Genomic DNA, 19,769 nt, shown 5'->3' with positions numbered 1-19,769 from the left:
ACAAAATAAAAGAATGAAAGAGATTTCCAGCCCAAGACAGCCTGGGAGGCTGACAGAAAAGGTCTATTGCACCAGACTCATAGGGGAGCATGGTTCACCCTTGGTTGCAGGGCACGGACAGGACTAGAGCAATATTCAGGGCATGAAATCATGGGCATTATCTGTGGTTCCCAGATTTCACAACTCAAAAATGCCAAAAATAGCTTCAAAGTCAGTGAGAAAGCTCTTTCACCTGGGTGAGAAGGGAGTGTATCTCAACCTGGCCTCAAGGCAGTGGCAGCCACTTCACCAACAGTGTCCATTTTTGGAACCCCTCAGCCTAAAGACCCTGGGGGAATCAAGCAGCTGATATGATCTCAGTTCTGAATGGCAGTCCTGGGGTGAAGAGAAACCCTGGCAGTGTGAAGATGGTAGAAGCTCTGGAGAGGGAACCCTATGCACAGATCCTGAGCAGAAAAGCTTGTGGTTGCTCCCAGACCAGAGCACAGGCCAGGAGATGAGTATACACTTCTCCCTTCATCATATCACCTTGGAGGAACTGAGAACTTACAGGTCCCTCGAGGATACCTTCCACTTGACAAAGGACTCAAAAGTTGAGTAACTGACTGGGAAAATGTCCAAAAAGTAGGGAAAAAAATAAGATCATAGAAGGTTAATTTTGGGGGGAACAGGTATTTTCTTCTATCTTTTCAGATGAGGAAGAATAAAGAATATCATCAGAGGAAGACCCAAAACTCAAGGTTTCTAAATTAAAAGCTTCCAAAAAAAAATATGCAATGGTCTCAGGCCATGGAAGAGCTCAAGAAGGATTTTGAAAATCAAATAAGAGGGGAGTAAGAAAAATTGGAAAAGAAATGATAGAGTTGCAAGAAAATCATGAAAATCCAGTCAACAGCTTGCTAAAGGAGACCCAAAAAATGCTGATGAAAATAATGCCTTTAAAAGTAGAGTAACCCACATTGCAAGAGAGGTCCACAAAGCCAATGAGGAAAAGAATGCTTTAAAAAGCAGAATTAGCCAAATGGAAAAGTAGGTTCAAAATATCAATGAAGAATTCTTTACAAATAAGAATGGAGAAGATGGCAGCTAATTACTTTATGAGAAACAAGGAAATTACAAAACAAAACCCAAAGAACAAAAAAATAGAAGACAATTTGAAATATCTCAGTGAAAAAACAACTGACCTGGAAAATAGACCCAAGAGAAATACTCTAAAAATTATGGGACTCCCTGAAAGCCATGATCATCTTTCATGAAATTATCATTATATTTTAGTACCACAGGGTAAAATAAATATTGAAATAAACCACCAATCACTCCCTGTAAGAGATCCAAAAAGAAAAACTCCTAGGAATATTGTAGCCAAATTCTAGAGTTCCCAGGTCAAGGAGAAAACATAGCAAGCAACCAGAAGGACACAATTCAAGTATTGTGGAAATACAATCAAGATAACACAATATCTAGCTGCTTCTACCTTAAAAGACAGAAGAGCTTGAAATATGATATTCCAGAAGTCAAAGAAACTAGGATTAAAACCAAGAATCACCCACCCAGCAAAACTGAGTATAATACTTCAAAGGAAAAAATGGTCATTCAATGAAATAGAGGACTTTCAAGCATTCTTGATGAAAAGACCAGAGCTGAATAGAAAATATGACTTTCAAGCACAAGAATCAAGAGAAGCATGAAAAGGTAAACAGGAAAGAGAAATAACAAGGGACTTACTAAGTTGAACTGCTTACATTTCCACATGGAAATATGGTATTTTAAACTACTGAGACTTTTCTCAGTATTTGGGGAGTTGGAGGGATAATACACATATAGCCAGAGGGCACAAGGTAACTTGAATAGGAAGGGATGATATCTAAAAAGTAATAAAATTAAGATTGAGATAGGAATATATTGAGAGGAGAAAGGGAGAAATGGAATGGGGCAAACTATCTCTCATAAAAGAGGCAAGAAAAAGCTTTTTCAATGGAGGAGGAAACAGAAAAGGTGAGAGGGAAAAAAGTGAAGCTTGCTCTCATCATATTTGACTTAAGGAGAGAATAACATGCACACTCAATTTGGTATGAATATCTATCTTACAGAACAGGAAAGTAGGGAAGAAGGGGATAAGTGGGGTGTTGGAAGGGATGATAGAGGGGAGGGCAAATGGGAGGAGGGAGTACTTAGAAGTAAATGCTTTTGGGGAGGAATAAGGTCAAAAGAGAAAATAGAATAAGTGCAGGGGCAGGATACCATGGAGGGAAAGATAGTTAGTCTTTCACAACATGACTATTATGGAACTCTTTTGCATAACTACACAAGTATGGCCCATATTGAATTGCTTGCCTTCTCAGTGGGGATGGGTGGGGAGGAGGAAGGGAGAGAAATTGGAATTCAAAGTTTTAGGAACAAATGTTGAGAACTGTTCTTGCATGCATCTGGAAAATGAGAGGTTACAGGGAGAGGGGTATGGAAATCTGTCTTGCCCTACAAGGAGGTGGTGAAGATGAGGATAAGGGAGGTCAGGGGTGTGATAGAAGGGAGCGGGATTGGGGAAAAGCACAATCAGAATACATGGTATCTTGGGGTGGGGAGTGGAGAGATGGGGAGAAAATTTGGAACTTAGAAACTTGTGGAAATGAATGTAGAAAACTAAAAATTAATTAATTAATAAAAGAGAAAATGTCTCAATTCAAGCAAGAAAGAAAGAAAGAAAGAAAGAAAGAAAGAAAGAAAGAAAGAAAGAAAGAAAGAAAGAAAGAAAGAAAGAAAGAAAGAAAGAAAGAAAGAAAGAAAGAACCAAGGAATCCATTCCAAGTCCAAACAGAGCCAACAACTTCACCCAAAAGCCCAGCAAGTGCCCTTGCCTGGCCCTGGAACATAACCCCATTTAAGAAATTGCATACGGAGATGAGTGGATCAAACACACAAAATAATCATTTAAATAATTATTGAGAAACTGAAAGAAATAGAAACATTTAACAGTGTAAGAGATTAAGTTTACAACATACTGGTGCAAATATTCAACAAAAAGAGGACCCTAGTTACTGGAATAGGTACTCACTATTTAACAGGAACTGCTGAGAAAATTGGATAGTAGTATGGAAGAGATTAGATTTAGATTAATACCTCACAACTTATGCAAACATAAAATTCAAATGTGTATGTGACCTACATGTCAGACTACATCAAAAAATTAATTAAACAATCTTGCTATGTTTCTAACCTACGGCCATCGGTCCCTTCTAAAGGAAATCTGGGGAAATCACTAGATCTGTGCTGGTCTTGACCTGAACAATGGGTAGGCAGCAGCACTATTGCTCAGAACTCTCTAATTCAAGCAGTCTACCAGTCTTAGCCTCCCCAGGAACAGGTATGGAGAAAAAATAGGCAACACCAATATTATGTGACATCTTGATGGACTAAAAACATAGAAATCTCCATATGTCCTAGTGCTCTAACATTAGAAAGTCCCTCACCACCATGCAATGAGAGTATGAATTTGAGGATGGATTATCCTACTGTTGTAGCTTCTTCATGTTTTTGATAAGTGATACTGAAGGTTTTTCTAAAAGGACTGTTTTCACAATCGTCAAAGACTAATTGTAAAACTTCATTCTCTTCTGCTTATCCCCCATTCTTGAACATCTTTTTTTTCATTAACAGTAAATCCTACCATGTACATTGCAATCACTTCTTTTTTCTCCTTTGAGTGATACCCCAAGACTTTTCTGTGCAATGTTTTTTTTTTTCTGTCCTAAGTTGCTATACAACACTACTGATTGGCTGTGTACTCTAAGGAGCCTGAAGGTCATAAAAACCAAATCTAAATCAAAGGAATATGAACTTGTGATTATCAAGAGCAGATTCCTTAGCACTCTAATAAATCTTTAAGTTTTTTCCTGCTATCTTTGACCCACAATTATTGGACCCTGCTGACTGTATGACTCTTCCTAGAAATCAAGAGAATTCCCTGACACAGGACTATGGGCATTTGCCATCATGACCAGTCTCATCTCTTAAGGCTATATCAAGATATCCTTAGCAAATACCTACTTGTAGGCATCTACTTTAAATATTAGCACACTGACACACAAGCCTGTCAACACTTATCTGTAGTCCTCTAGACAAAGCCTGAGCAAGGGCAAAACATTTCTCCAATTCTTATAGAAGCAGAACTGAAAAATGCTAAGGCAAAAAATAGAGACATGTGACTCAAAAGTCTTTTTACACCTAGAGGAGGTTCTAGTACTTACTGTAAAAGACAAAGGAAAATGTATAATATAAAGGTCAAGGTAATCAAGCTGAAGGTTCTTCAGGGTCTCTTCCAGGGCAGGCCTGACCAATTCTGGGCGGTGGCATGTGTTCCAAAGCTAAAAGGATTGAAGGAATATTCAAAGCAATATTGTACATTCTTTATCAAAGCAATATAAACAGAAGGGACAAATTGCAGCAATAAATAGGATAGCAAACTGAGTTCCCAGAATGGCCAATTTACAGAAAAATTGCAAAAAGCACCTGAAATTCCTCCTTATCACTTGATCTCTGTGTGCCTGTTCCTTTCTCCGTAAAATGAGGGATAATAAATAAAATGCTATCTGCCTCCAAGAGTTCTTCAGAGATTCAAAAGAGACTTCACCTGCTTTGTAAATTGCAAAAGTAACCTTTTGGGAACTCAAGAAATTTACCCACTAGAGGGAGGGTCCTGAACTGCCTGTTGAAGGAGGTTCTGAGTGAATGTACACCCAGTCTGGAGACATCTCTGAATCAGGGGGTTATAAAAGAAGTACTAGACAAGCCTGGAGCGAGAAAAGTAAAGAGGAGAAGAAGTACTCATGGAGTACACCTGGGCCAAAACTACCTGACCCACTGAACAATGAAGTCTCCTCCCAACTCAAGTTAATGCCAGAATTTTGGATATTCTTGAAACTGTGTTTTGGAAACCTACTGAGATTTTCTTCCACCTATGCAAGGAAACAGTAGCTACAGAATCAAATGTCAAAAAGATGACGGACAAGTAGGCATTGAGGTACAACACTTTCACCTTCACCTTGTCTGTTGGGTAAGTGCCTGATTTTCCCTATGTTGTTTCCTAAGATTGAACACAAAGATGATTTAGTACAACACAACAGAAAATAGGCTAGACTTGCAACTTTCTATGCCTGCAGCTTGGTAGGAGGTTTTAGGAAATGGTACTCAACATTGCTATTACTTTAATCCCTTATTATTTACTTTTCTCTCTGTTCCATTTTATAAACCTTTAATACAATTTAATTACCTGCCCCCCCCAAAATTAATGTAATGACTGGTATCTTCTGCGAGTCTCAAGGTCAAAGTTCCAGAAACCAGCCACCATGGGGGACCAAATGAAAAGAATAAGAATGAGTTAGATAAATTTCATAAAGTGTAGTTTAAACCTTTTCTTGTCTAAATCTAGTTAAATATAGATATCAAAACAAGACTATGAGAATACCTTTAAATTAAACCCAGGAGATGGTAATTGAATAGTATGTTGCTGAATTTCCACCAAATTAGAGGGCATATTACTCCTGTTCAGAAGTAGTTAAGTCCATGTAAACTTCCTTAAAAAGAAGTGACAGTCTTGCAACTTTTTGTCTTCTCTTTAAGGCATTATTCTTTGTTTCCCAATGATAACATGTTTTTAAAGAACGACCAATGATCAACTACATATTTATGATTTGCATCATTTACATTTATTCTGGAATTTAACAAATAATTTCTAATTTGCAAAACATATAGGTTTGTCAAACACTAATTTCCACAATAAATATATTATGTCCTCCAAATTAACTCCACTTTTCATTCATTAATTTAAAAAAAATCTATTAAGTGATCAGCTCCATACATTCTTCTCACAGTTTAGTCAAGAAACTTACATCCTTACTAAAGGTAGGAATAATTTAGATTTTAGTCTTCAAGATTAAATTTAATGTATTAGCACTGTTATGAAACTGTCAGTTCAAAATAGTGAGTTTGCTAAATACTAAAAAAATAACACTTGACAAGTCATAATAAGAAGAATATTCTCATTGCTGTGCATTCAGAAAATATGATTACTACAGTTCCTTAACCATTTTTCCTGGGAGTGCTCGTTTCTGTCATGGACCCTGAGGTGATCGTTTCATTATTTATTTGGGGAAATTAAATATCTATATTTTACCATATAGGCGAGTAAGCTCCTGAAAAACAAAGACACTGTCTGTTCTTTAAGGAATATCCTTATACAAGTGTGCATCTTGCTTATCAAGTGAATGTCCAATCTACTTTTGAAATGAAATGACTGAGTGTTAAATTCCATTGTTTCTCATCAACACTAGCTAGCCTTCCTCTTTTCCTTTATGCAGCAAAACACATTTTGGTAGTTTAGATTGCGTTGGTTGGGAAGATTCCTCTTTGTTCCACATAGGATACTATTTATAGTCAATCACATTTTTTTAACATGAAAAAAACTCACAAAACTCAATCACTTTTTTGTATACCTTGCCTGTGCAGAATATGTCCTTTCTGGTCACTGTCCCATCTGCAATTTTTGCTCGAATTGCCTGTCCAACTTCTTTTTCATTTCCATATGCAAAAGCTCCATCAATATGGCGGAAGCCCACTTCAATAGCCACCTCTGTGGCCATCCCAGTTTCACTTTTGGGAACCTAGAGATTCAAAAGGACAGAATTTCAACCTGCATAAAGACACCTTAACCCAATGAACCTCCTTCCCTAAACATGGTCTTTTAACTGCAGTTTCTCCTTCCCTCTAACTCTCCAGTTACACCTTCTCCCTTGCTTGTCTTTTTCTTGGTCAAGTGCTACTCAAGTTCTTCCACACACACACAGCTGCATTTTGTTATTTAATTTCTTTAGATCCTGATAATTGTTCATTTTTCCATTTGGCCATTCTAAGCCATTTCACTGTTAGGCAATAGAAAGAATTAGACATTTTGAAAGATAGGCCCAGGGTCAGCTGAATTCTTTGGCTTAGACTTTAGTCTTCAAATTTTAGTTTGGGGATCTGCTGCTACATTCCATACCTTTCCTCCTCCCACAGATCATAGTTTAATAGAATCTTTTGTTTAAAGCATATTGAATTCCAAGCTACTGGAAGACAGCAGAGTACTTTGCAAGAAAAGTGAGCAACACTAATTGACATTGCAAAGTCATTAAAGGCCTAAAGGAGGAGAAAAGCTTTCAACAAAGAAAAGTGTGAGAGAAAACATTCAGTGCATTAGGGGAAAAAAGAAAAAAAAAAGACGAACTTCAGAGAATCACTACCAATCATGGATTCTGGAAAAAAGAGAAAATTAACTTGATAGCCACTACCCATGGCTATATACTCAAACTGAAATTCTAGAATTACCAATAGGTCAAGACAGAGAGTTCAGAATTACTGTTAGGGAGTCTATACCTATAACTTCAGCTGTCGTATTAATAAGGATAAGAGGGCAAAATCATAGAGTTAGAAATGTTGGGAGTGAGATTTTGCCAACAACTACTTTAGGTACAGATGTGGAAAGACAAATGAATCAGAAAAGAATTAGAACCATCCAAATAATAAATAGGCGAAATAATGATATTGCAGTGTAACTGGCTACTTAGTCAGCTCAATATAACTTATTTTTGAATTATATATAATGTTTTGTACTTTTTGACATGTATATGTACTATTGTATGTATGTTGCTGTTATGCATTTTTTTTACCGTTCCTAGAGTTTGCCTCATTGGAAGCAGCTTGTAAGTGGTGCTTTGAATTCTGATAGGTATATTTTCTGTGTACTGTATTTATATTGTGAGAGTTGTACTATAAGGAAAGCTGAGCATCACAGAATTAATGCCTTCAAATTGCGGTGCTGGAGAAGACTTTGGAGAGTCCTTTAGACAGCAATGAGAGATATCAAATCCATCAATACTTAAAGAAATTATTTCAGGCTATTCACTGGAAGGTCAGTATCGAAGCTGAAACTTAAATACTGTGGCCACAAAGTGAGAAGATGTGACACAATGGAAAAGACCTGATGTTGGGAAAGAGGAAAGGCAAAAGGAAAAGGGGACAGCAAAGGAGGACATGGATAGACAGTGTCATGGAAACAATGAACATGAACTTGGACAGACTGAGAGATAGTGAAAGGCCTGTTGTGCTATGGAGCATGCAGTCAGGCATGACTGAACAGCAAGAGACACTAAATGTCACATTAGGGTGAATGTTACATATCCTAAAATGATTTTCAGGAAAAAAAATTATGGGTTAGAGGAATATAGCACCAGGTTCAGCAGCTTTTCCCACAGACTACTGGTACTATTACTATATTTTTAAGGGACAATAGAAAGAAGAAGAAAAAAAGATTGTGACACAAAGAACAGTAACCTCTCTCCTCCTTAAGGATTACTCTTCATCTAGGTTTCTCTCACCAGAGGAGGGCATGCATGGAATAACTAAGAAGTGAAGAAAAGGCTTCTCCTTCTTCTCTCTGTCTGCTCAAAGGAAAAGCTATTAAGTAAGGCTGACCAGAAGGAAGGAGAGCTTAGGAATCCATGTGAAGAAAAAGATCTAAAGAAAGACAACAGACCTTGTAAAGGAAAGGTGCTCAACCTGATCTGATCCCTCAGAGTAGAGGAAAGCTAGAACTCAACTCCTAAGGGCTCACCAACAAAAATGAATCAAAAATTACAATAAAAAACGTTTATGAATGCAGAGTGTACAAACGCATAAACCAGAAGAGAATAATGCAAAAACTTTTATAATCAAAACGACAAGAAAAAAAGCTTGCCCACACGAAAACTTCTAATTTTTTTTAAATTATAAGAGTTGTAAAAAGGTATTACAAAAGATATCAGAATTATGGAGAAGAGAACTGGGGAAAGCAGCAATAGCTTAAGAGAAGAGGTACAAAAATTTAGAAACAAACTCCCTAAAAATCAGAATGGACCAAACAGAAAAAAATTATTCTAGAAGGCAAAATGAGAAAATAAAGTGAATGTGAATGAGATGCATTCACCTGTAAACTAGAAGTTGAAATGAATTTGGAAAACAAAATCCAACAATATATTGTTTACAAGAAACATACTTGAAACTCACAAAGAGTTAAATAAGAGGTTGGAACAAAAATCTATTACAACTCAGCTGAACACAAAACAGCCAGGGCAATAATGATGATTTTAGTCAAGGCAATAGCAAAAACTATAAAGAGATAAAGAGAAAACTACATTCCGCTGAAAGGTAACAAAATAATTGATTTCATACTCAATCCTTCCTTCCTCCTTATTCGTCCTTTGTTGCCAAAGAAGACCATGTTATCAGAGAAATACTAACATGACTTGCACTTGACTTTGTTTTGAGTGAGGGAAGGCTGTGCAGGTCACTAGCCTCACTTCTCCTCCAGAGTCATCTGAATCCAGTGACCAGATATTCATCAGGATGCCTGCAGATGACCCAGGATGACGAAACTGGGGTTAAGTGACTTGCCCAAGGTCACACAGTTAGTGAGTGCCAAGTGTCTGAGGTGAGATTTGAACTCAGGTCCTCCTGACTCCTGCACAAGTGCTCTATCCACTGCACCACCTAGCTGCCTTCATACTTAATATACATGTAGTCAATGGTGTAACTAATAAAAACAAAGGAAAAACTAAATGAATTACAAGGAGAAACAAACCTTAAAGCTATAATAATGAGGTACTTCAATTTACTCCTTCAGGCCTAGATAAATATAACAAAAAATATATGAAAAAATAAGAACATGAACAGAATCCTAGATAAATTAGATATGACAGATATCTAATGTTTATTGAAAGGAAATAGAAATGAGTGTTCCTATTTCTCAACTGTGTGTGATTCTTTTGAAAAAAAATTGATCATTACTTAAGAACAAAAACAAGTGGCAAAAAAGCATAAATGTTATATGTATATATAATATATGCTTACTTGTCATAATGCAATGAAGTTATATAAGAAATAAAGGGCCACTGGAAAACGTATTAAAAATAAACCATATCACAAAGCTCAATTTCAATATCATTTTGTCCAGAAAGCCTTCCCTTATTCCATCTCTCCCTTTCCCTACTTGGTTATTAGTCTCCACTTCAAACTTCTCATAATTCTTTGTGGTATAACTTTAATGTAAATATCACATAATATATATTTGTAGTTTTCTGCATTTGTGTCTTATTTCTCTTTTAGGTTGTGGGTTTCTTGAAATTAGGGGCAGTGTCTTAGGTAACAGACCAGAAAGCATTAAAGTGATTCCAGTTTGTACTCCCAAGATCGAGGGTGCCCAAATATCATGTTCTGTTTTTTGGTCAGGGTAATCCTGCTTGGGCTTGGACCTTTCCCCAGCTACTCAGTCAATAAGTCCAGAACTTCACACTATGTAACCTTAACAATCATAAAATTTTAGGTAGAGAGCTGTACCCTACAATGACAAGTCCCTTCACCATTCCCCCATCCCCTTTTCCCAAAGTCCCCATTTCACCAAGAGGCAGACAAAGCATGTCTGACCATGATGACACCTAGGGAGAGAAAGGGTTCAGAGCTGTGGCTGTTTGTCTCTTCTCAACTGGGCTATTTTCCCACAAACCCTAAACTCCTTCAAGAGCCCTGCCATCCTGAATGAAGGAAGAAATAAACTGCCTGCTTTCTGGAGAACACTATGTGGAAGCAGAGAGATGGAAGGACTGGAGGAAAGCTCTTTCTCTTGGCTGGCTACCATCTGTACTCAGGCGTTAGGCAAAATGCACACACGCATGCACACACACACACACACACACACACACACACACACACAACCCCACTCCCACCATTAGCTTTACTAGCTACAATATTCACAAAGCAGCAATATTCACACAAAAGCAGCACAAAATAAAGCTTTGCTTTCTGTACACTCTTTTCTCCCCATTGTTCAGACTACTTCAATATCCAGGCGCCCTCATGCTGGCCCTGCATTTCCTGCACCTGAATTTGCCTTCTCCTCATTCCATGGAAGGCAGGAGAATCCATCCACCCATCTTCCAACATCCACACTGCTGCACAGGTTCCATAAGTAGTCGATGTCCATACAGCATTACTGGTTACCTCATCTGTGGTACAGATTTACTTCAAAGATGGTGAGAATATACAAGAAACAATGAACAGGCAGACTTCAGAAAAATCTGGTAAGACTCATAGGAACTGATACTGAGTGAAGTGAGCAAACCAGGAGAACATTGGACACAGTAACAGTCACATTGTGCAATGACTGACTTTGATAGACTTAGCTCTTCTCAGCAAGGCAAGGATCCAAGACAACTCCAAAGCACTCAGAATGGAAGATGTCACCCATACATGTAGAGAAAGAATCTGAATGCAGATTGAAGCACACTATTTGTTTTCTTTTTGGTTTTGGTTTTTCTTAATTCTTCTATAGAACATGACTAATATGAAAATGTTTAATAAGAATGTATATGTAGAGCTTATATTGAATTGTATGCTATCTTGGGAAAGGGGAAAGGGAGGGAGGAAGAGAAAATTTAAAACTTATGGAAGTGAAGGTTCAAAACTGAAAAAAAATTATTGAAAAAAGATGGGGCACGTTCACAATAATTTTGTGATTGAAAGTGTAATTATGAAGTGGTTTGTGCTTATGCCCACAGAGCAAAAAGAGCTCCTTGCCTTACCCTGACCAAGATCCCTCTCTCCAGTGTGATTCCCATTTTGTTCTCAAGCTTCAATCAAAGGAATACCAGGCAGTGTTAAGGACCAAGTAAATCACATGACAAAAATAATATCAAAATTAGTATAATTAAAATTAAATTAATTTATGCAATAATTCTATTTTATGACATACAATTTATAAATATATCTAAAATAAGTAAAACTAATATTAAAATTGGCAAATATTCTTTAGCAGAATTTTTTTAAAAACACAACTAAGCAGAAGCAAAGAAGACAGCAGGAGTGAGCAAACCAGGAGAATATTGGACACAGTAACAGTCACATTGTGCAATGAATGACTTTGATAGACTTAGCTCTTCTCAGCAAGGCAAGGATCCAAGACAACTCCAAAGCACTCAGAATGGAAGATGTCACCTGTACATCTAGAGAAAGAATCTGAATGCAGATTGAAACATAGTATTTGTTGTCTTTTTGGTTTTGGTTTTTCTTTCTCATTGTTCCTCCCATACATTGTAATTCTTCTATACAACATGACTAATGTGAAAATGTTTAATAAAAATGTTTATGTAGAACTTACATCGGATAGCATGCTGTCTTGTGAAAGGAGGAGGCAAGGGAGGCAGAGAATATTTAAAACTTATGGAAGTGGAGAAAACTAAAAAAAAAATTATTTAAAAAAGATGGAGTATGTTCATAATAATTTTGTTATTGTAAGTGTAATTATGAAATGATTTGTGCTTATGCCCAGAGAGCAATAAGAGCTCCTTGCCTTGCCCTGAGCAAGCTCCCTCTCTCCAGTGTGATTCCCATTTCATCCCCAAGCCTCAAAAAATATCAAAATTAATATAATTAAATAAAAACAAAATTAATTTTATGTGATAATTATATTTCATGTGCCTTATACAATTTATAAATATAACTAAAATAATGAAAACTAATATTAAATCTGGCAAATATTCTTTAACAGAATTTTTTTAAAAACACAACTAAGCAGAAGTAAGGAATACGGCAGGAACTATTTTGCTTTGAGCCCTCTGCCTCCTGGATCGATCGTGTGTAATAATACACAACCCCACATCTCTCTGCTCATCCATTTAAATATCATCTCTCACGATCTCAAAGATGGGAAAGACAGATATGGCAGACACTATCTGCCACAGACGCTCCTCCCTCTCCTCGTACAGTCCTAAACACATTTTCAAATTCTGGGCTTAGTGAAAAACCTTCCTCCCTCCCATCTGAGGGCTGATCTAACCTTAACTTTCTTTTCTCAGTCTGGGAAAAACTACAAATCCCAGGGTCTCTGTGGCCAACCAGTGGTGACTAAATTCGAGATGTGGTACTTTTACACAGTGTCAGGTTTACACAAAAATTCACTATCCTGCATTTGCTACGTAATTGTGTATTTCTCCCCCCAAAGAGTCTCTAACGCCAAACTGGGTAGCACAAGAAGGGAATTAGGATTACACACTTCATCTCCCCTCCCAGCGCCCACAAACCCCGCTGCTCTCTATACTTACACTTCTGGGTGCGTAAGTACCAAATCCCAGCACCGGGATGGTATTCCCATCATTCATTGTCACCCTGTGAGATCTGGAAAGAGCCATTTCTTTTCACCTCACAGGTCAGGTCGGCTCTGGGCAGTCGGAAAACCCACGCAGAGGCAAAGACTAACTGACAGAAGCCTTGGCTTTATACATTTCTACTCTATTGTCCAATGAAGCTCAGAGGGAGTGGCAGGGTTTAAAGTTGCACAGGAAGGGGTGGAGGGAGCAGCAAGCCAGAAATCACTTCTTTACAGTTTCCCTAGAAGTGTGGCTGCACGGAAATGTTTGAGTAGATAAAGTATTCGTTTGACTTCAATGTGATTGCTATCCCCTTTTTCGGTAGTTGTTCCTAAAGCATGGTGGGCTCAGATGGGGAGGACAAGGGAGGGACGGGGGAGGGCAAGAGGAAGGAAGAAGGGGGTTTAGGGAGGAGAAAGAGATAAGGAAGTGGGAGGAGAGTAATGGGAAGGAGGAAGGGAGAGGAAAGCTAAGTAGGGGAGCTGATATGGGCAGTCTTCCTGTCCCTTTTCTCTGGAAGGCAGTACACACTGACTTTGAAAGGAAGCAATGTCCCTAAAGTGCCCCTGTAGGAGAATGAGTTCTGCAGGCACAGCTCCATCTGCCTTGCTTGCCAAAATCTCCTTGTGGTTACATACTGGGTAAAAGGAATGACTTTTTTTTTCCTGTTATTTGTGGTTTTAAACAGGTTTATCTACTATTCTAGTCATAGTAATATTATCACTGAAATGTTTATTTTTTCCTTTATCTTTGATACTTTTGAGTTTTGAACTGAATTAAGACCAGAATTTCCTAATATTTTTGGAAACTTTTCTTTTTATAATGACTGGTGTATGTTTTTTAAACTCTTCCACTGGGTTTACCACTTGAATTTTTTAATCTAGTTTCTAATTTGTTTTCTTTTACACTGATTTAATGTCTGATGACGATTTTCCTCTGTTGGTTTGATTTACACGATTTTTATCACAAACAGTATCTTTTCAAAGTCAGCTGTTCACCTGCTACTAAAATGCCACAAATAATGTGCTGAGATTATTCATAGTATGCATTGGAATATGCATATTCCAATGATATTGATTTGGGAGCTGCATTGCTGTTGAGTGATTTAACTAATATCCACCTCTCTGTGACCCCATTTGGGGTTTTCTTGGCAAAGATACTGGAGTAGTTGACTCAGAAAGCCAAGCCAGAGCCCCAAGCCACATTCCAGTTTGCCAGGAGATATGACCTTAATGGAGTTGTCCATAGAGTTGACATAGAGGTAAAATGGCAGCGAAATGTCTCAATTATATAACAGTTGTAGGCATATGTATGTAATTTTAAGTGCAGGCTCAGACCTGCTAACATATCCCCTTTAACACTTATTATTTTCCTTTTTTGTTATCTTTGTCATTCTGATAGGTATAATTTGAAAAGATGGAGTCTCAAACATACTTTAACTTGCATTTCTCTAATTATTAGCAATTTGGAGCATTTTTCATATGGCTATTAATTTAAAAGGGTTTCTACAGTTTGAGATCTGCTACCAGTAGGCTCCTTTCCTTCCCCCGTTTTTGAGATTCTTGACCTTTATTTCATCAGATTAGGAGGTTCTAAACCTCAATACATGGACCCCAAGATGTCCATAGTTTTCAAAGTGTTCTATGAACTTGGATGGGAAAAATTACATATTTATTTTAATATAATTCATTTCTCATGTAATACTATGTATTTTATTTTATGCATTTAAAAACATTATTTTGAAAAAAAGACCACAAGTTTTACCAGACTGCCAAAGGGGTCCATGACACCAAAAAAGTTACCAACCCCTGCTCCAGATGAATTTCATTGTTATTTTTTTTCTGGTTCTTTAAAATAATACATGGGTTGTTTGGAAATGAATAAGTAAATTACTCTAAATTATATTATCTGTTTTATTATATTGATTCAGAGTACCTGAACAATTAATATTCCTCCAATTCTTTAAGTCTATTTTATTTTCGTAAAGATTAGTGTAAAGTTATATTCATATAGTTCTGTGTGTCTTGGTAGCTAAACTTCCAAGTGTTTTATACTTTCTACAAAATTATTTTAAAGGGAAATATTTTATGAAAATTTAAAAACTCTGAGGTACCACCTCACACATATAAGTCTGGCTAAAATGACAAAAAAGGAAACTGATGAATATTGGAGAAGGTGTGGGGAAATTGGGACTTTAATGCATTTTTGATAGAGTTGTGAAGTGATCCAACCATTCTGGAGAGCAATTTGGAACTATGGCCAAAGGACTACAAAACTGTTCAGCAATGCCACCGTTAGGTCTATATCACAGAGATCATAACAAAGGACCTACGTGTACAAAAATACATTAGTTTTTTTTGAAGTGGGAAAGAGTGGAAATTGAAGGGATGCCCATCAATTGTGGAATGGCTGAACAGGTTGTGTTGTACTATAAGAAATGGCATAGGCATATTTCAGAAAAACCTGGAAAGACTTACATGAACTGATGCTGAGTAAAGTGAGTGGAACCAGAAGAACATTGTATGCAGTAATAGCAACATTAAACAATGATCAACTTTGATAGTCTTTGATATATGGATCTAAGATAATTCCAAAAGACTCCTGATGGAAAATGGAATCCACATCTAGAGAAAGACCTATGAAGTCTGAATGAAGATTGAAGCATACTGTTTTCTCTTTATTTCTTTCTCATGATTTTTCCCTTTTGTTATGATTTTTCTTTCACAATATCACTAGTGTAGAAATATGTTTAACATCACTGTACATGTGTAGCTTCTATCAGATTGCTTTCCATCTTGGGGAAGGGGGAGGAGAGAGAAGGAGGGATGAAAAATGTGGAAATGAAAAAATTGTAAAAGTGAACGTAGAAAACTATCTTTACATGTGACTGGAAAAAATAAAATACTACTAAGTGGAGAAAAAATAAATGGAAATATTTTAAATGATTTCTCTTTCTATATCTTCCTGCTAAGTTTCATTGGTAATACATAGAAAGGTTGATTTATGAGATTGTATTTTATATTTCACAATTTTGTTGAAGTCATCAGTTAATATTGAGTTGACACTCTAAGGTTTTCTATATAGCAGCTCTAACTAATCATCATATCATCTACAAAGGGGCATTCGTTCTGTTTTCTCTTTATGTATCTTTATTCCTTCAATTTCTTTTTCACATCTTATTGCTGTTCGTGTCGTGTCTAATGCAATATGAAATAGCAACTCTGACAATGGAAATCTTTGCTTTCTCCCTCATCTTAGTGGAAAGACCTCCAGTTTATTCTCATCAAATGTGATGCTGACTCTTGGTTTTAGATAAATACTTCTCACCATGTTATCAAATTTATTATATTGATGTCACTACTTACTATATTAAGGAAAGATTCATTTATTCCTATGTTTTTCTGTGCCCTTGAAAGACATTAGTTTTGAATTATATCTAGAGATTTTTCAGTATCTATTGATATGATCATGTGATTTTTAAATTATTGCTCCTATTAATATGGTCTAATGAAGCCTTAGTTTTCCTAATATTGCATCATCCCTACATTTAGGATATAAATTCAGTGGGGTCATAGTTTATAATATTTTTCATAGGTTGCTGTAGTCTTTTCATTAATATTTTATTTGAAATTATTGCATCAGGGTTTTATCATTTTCTTTCTCTTTTGATTCTCCATAGTTTGGACATTAAGAACAAAAAAAAAAAACTTTCAGTCTCAATAATTATATCCCTACCTACTGCCTTAAAGGCAGACTGAGTGCCTTCAAAAAGAGTTTCAAACTTAGATACAAAAAAAAAAAAAAAAGAGTGGGTAAAACTCTGGATCTGATCAGGAAGACCTGAATTCAAATCCAGCCTTACACACTAACAACATGGAGTGACTCAGGCAAGTCAATTAATCTCTATCTGTTTCAGTTTCTTGAACTATGAAATGGGAATAACAATAATAGCATCCACTTCCCAGGGGTGTTGTGAGGATCAAATGACATCATATTTGAAAAGTGCTTAGCACAGTGCCTGGCACATACTAGGCACTTAATAAATGCTTGTTTCCTTCCTTCCTTTCACATAATAGAAAACAAAAAGGATTCTATATGAAACCATGAATCTCAATAATATGAAACTCCTTTATAAAACTCATAACACGATAGCAGAGTAGAAAGACACACATACTGAAGCTGCTCCCACACAGCCCATAAAACACCCGTAGAGAGGGACTCTCAACAAATTTTGGAGCAGCAGAAGTGGAGAACAACAGAGTGGAGGAGATTTCCAGCCCAGGGTGACCTGAAAGACCCACAGGAAATGTCAGTTGCACCGTATGCAGAGCAGGGCTCAGAGCTCGGAGCCCAGCCCAGCTTTGGCCATATGTGCAGGGCTCATGAACAGCTCTCCAGGATGGAATCTCCAGTCACAGAATCCCCAGTCCCAGAATCCCCAGTCCCAGCAGCAGAGATTCCTCAGATCCCTCAACTCATAGGCATGGAAAGGACAGTGACGGGGTTTCTTCAACTGGCCAGGAAGAGAGTAGGGCATTCACATTGGGCAGGTGGCAGGAGTTCTCAGGGTAGCCCCTACAGCAGCCTGAGACCACAGCTGGATCATAAAAACCCCTGGGGGCACTGAAGAGCTGAGTCTTACCTCAGTCCTGTGTAGAGGCCCTGAGGCAGTTGGTCTTTGTCTCACACTGAATGGAGGCCCTGCCTCTGCAGCTTGACTGAATCCCACCCCCCCAGTCCTACATTGGTGGAACTGGAGATCACGTGTCTGTGGAGAGGAAATGCTGCTAAGATTCTGGGCACAAAAATCCTTCCCTGCACCCAGACCAGCACACACTTGATTGTGCCACCTTGGAGGAACTGATATCTTATAGGTCCCCAGAGTATACCCTACTCTTGAGAAAGGACCCAAAAGTTAAGTAAATGGTTGGGAAAATGCCCAAAAAAGGGGGAAAAATAAGACTATAGAAGGTTATTTTCTTGGGGAATAGATATCTCCTCCCATTCTTTCAGATGAGGAAGAACAATGCTTACTATCAGGGAAAGACATAAAACTCAAGGTTTCTATATCCCAAATATCCAAAATAACTATTCAATGGGCTCAGGCCATGGAAGACCTCAAAAAAGATTTTGAAAGTCAAGTTAGAGAGGTGGAGGAAAAACAGGGAAGAGAAATGAGAGACATGCAGTCAAAGCATGAATAGTAGGTCAACACCTTGCTAAAGGAGACCCAAAAAAATGCTGAAGAAAATAACATCTTTAAAAACAGGCTAACTTAATTGGCAAATGAGGTTCAAAAAGCCAATGAGGAAAAGAATGCTTTAAAAAGCAGAATTAGCCAAATGAAAAGGAGGTTCAAAAGCTCACTGAAGAAAATAGTTCCTTCAAAATTAGAATGGAACAGATGGAGGCTAATGATTTTATGAGAAACCAAGAAATCACAAAACAAAACTAAAAGAATGAAAAAATGAAAGATAATGTGAAATATCTCATTAGAAAAACAACTGACCTGTAAAACAGATCCAGGAGAGACAATTTAAAAATTATGGGACTATCTAAAAGCCTTTATGATCAAAAAAAGAGTCTAGACATCATCTTTCATGAAATTATCAGGGGAAACTTTCCTGATATTCTAGAACCAGAGGGCAAAATAAGTCTTCAAGGAATTCACCAACCACTGCCTGAAAGAGAACCAAAAAGAGAAACCCCTAGGAACCTTGTGGCCAAATTCCAGAGTTCCCAGGTCAAGGAGAAAATATTGCAAGCAGCTAGAAAGAAACAATTCAAGTGTTGTGGAAATACAATCAGGATAACACAAGATCTGGCAGCTTCTACATTAAGGAATTGAAGGGTGTGGAATATGATATTCCAGAAATCAAAGGAACTAGGACTAAAACCAAGAATCACCTACCCAGCAAAACTGAGTATAATACTTCAGGGGAAAAAATGGTCTTTCAATGAAATAGAAGACTTTCAAGCATTCTTGATGAAAAGACAAGAGGTGAAAAGAAAATTTGACCTTCAAACACAAGAATAAAGAGAAGCATGAAAGGGTAAACAGGAAAGAGAAATCATAAGGGACTTACGAAAGTTGAACATTCCTACATGGAAAGACAATATTTGTAACTCTTGAAACTTTTTTCAGTACCTGGGTAGTTGGTAGGATTACAAACACACACACACACACACACACACGCACACACACACACACACACACAGAGCACAGGGTGGATTGAATAGGATGGAATCATATCTTAAAAAAAGGAAATTAAGTGGTGAGAGAGAAATATATTAGGAAGAGAAAGGGAGAAATGGAATGCGGCAGGTTATCTTTCATAAAAGAGGCAAATAATAAACTTTTCAGTGGAAGGAAAAAGAGGGGAGGTGAGAGAAAAAGCATGAAGCTTACTCTCATTGCATTCGACTAAAGGAAAGAATAAAATGCACACTTATTTTGGTATGAAAACCTATCGTAGAATGCAGGAAGGTGGGGGAGAAGGGGATCAGCAGGGTGAGGAGGATGATAGAAGGGAGGGCAGTGGGAGGAGGGAGCAATTTGAA

The 19,769-nt window shown here is 37.3% G+C and overlaps 1 protein-coding gene across 7 annotated transcripts in view; it reads right to left on the bottom strand.

The window, feature by feature from the left end:
• Positions 1-19,769, bottom strand: part of LOC140533865 (prostaglandin-E(2) 9-reductase-like) — a 148,554-nt gene that overhangs the window by 103,814 nt on the left and 24,971 nt on the right. For 3 of the 7 annotated variants that reach the window (XR_011977084.1, XM_072654194.1, XM_072654191.1), the window contains exons 1-3: positions 13,164-13,605; positions 6,489-6,656; positions 4,245-4,361 (exon numbers count right to left, since the gene is read on the bottom strand). Coding sequence is in view for 6 of the 7 variants with exons in the window: in XM_072654194.1 (XP_072510295.1) it covers positions 4,245-4,361; positions 6,489-6,656; positions 13,164-13,250 (372 nt within the window). In the remaining variant the exon portion in view is untranslated. Of the gene's footprint in view, positions 1-4,244; positions 4,362-6,488; positions 6,657-9,649; positions 9,694-10,944; positions 11,086-13,163; positions 13,606-19,769 lie in introns of those variants that run through there. The other 4 variants (XM_072654195.1, XM_072654193.1, XM_072654196.1 and 1 more) reach the window with 4 other exon arrangements.

Source organism: Notamacropus eugenii, chromosome 3 (assembly GCF_028372415.1).
Source record: "Notamacropus eugenii isolate mMacEug1 chromosome 3, mMacEug1.pri_v2, whole genome shotgun sequence".
NCBI lineage: Eukaryota > Metazoa > Chordata > Mammalia > Diprotodontia > Macropodidae > Notamacropus > Notamacropus eugenii.
This window is presented reverse-complemented; position numbering and strand designations above follow the sequence as displayed.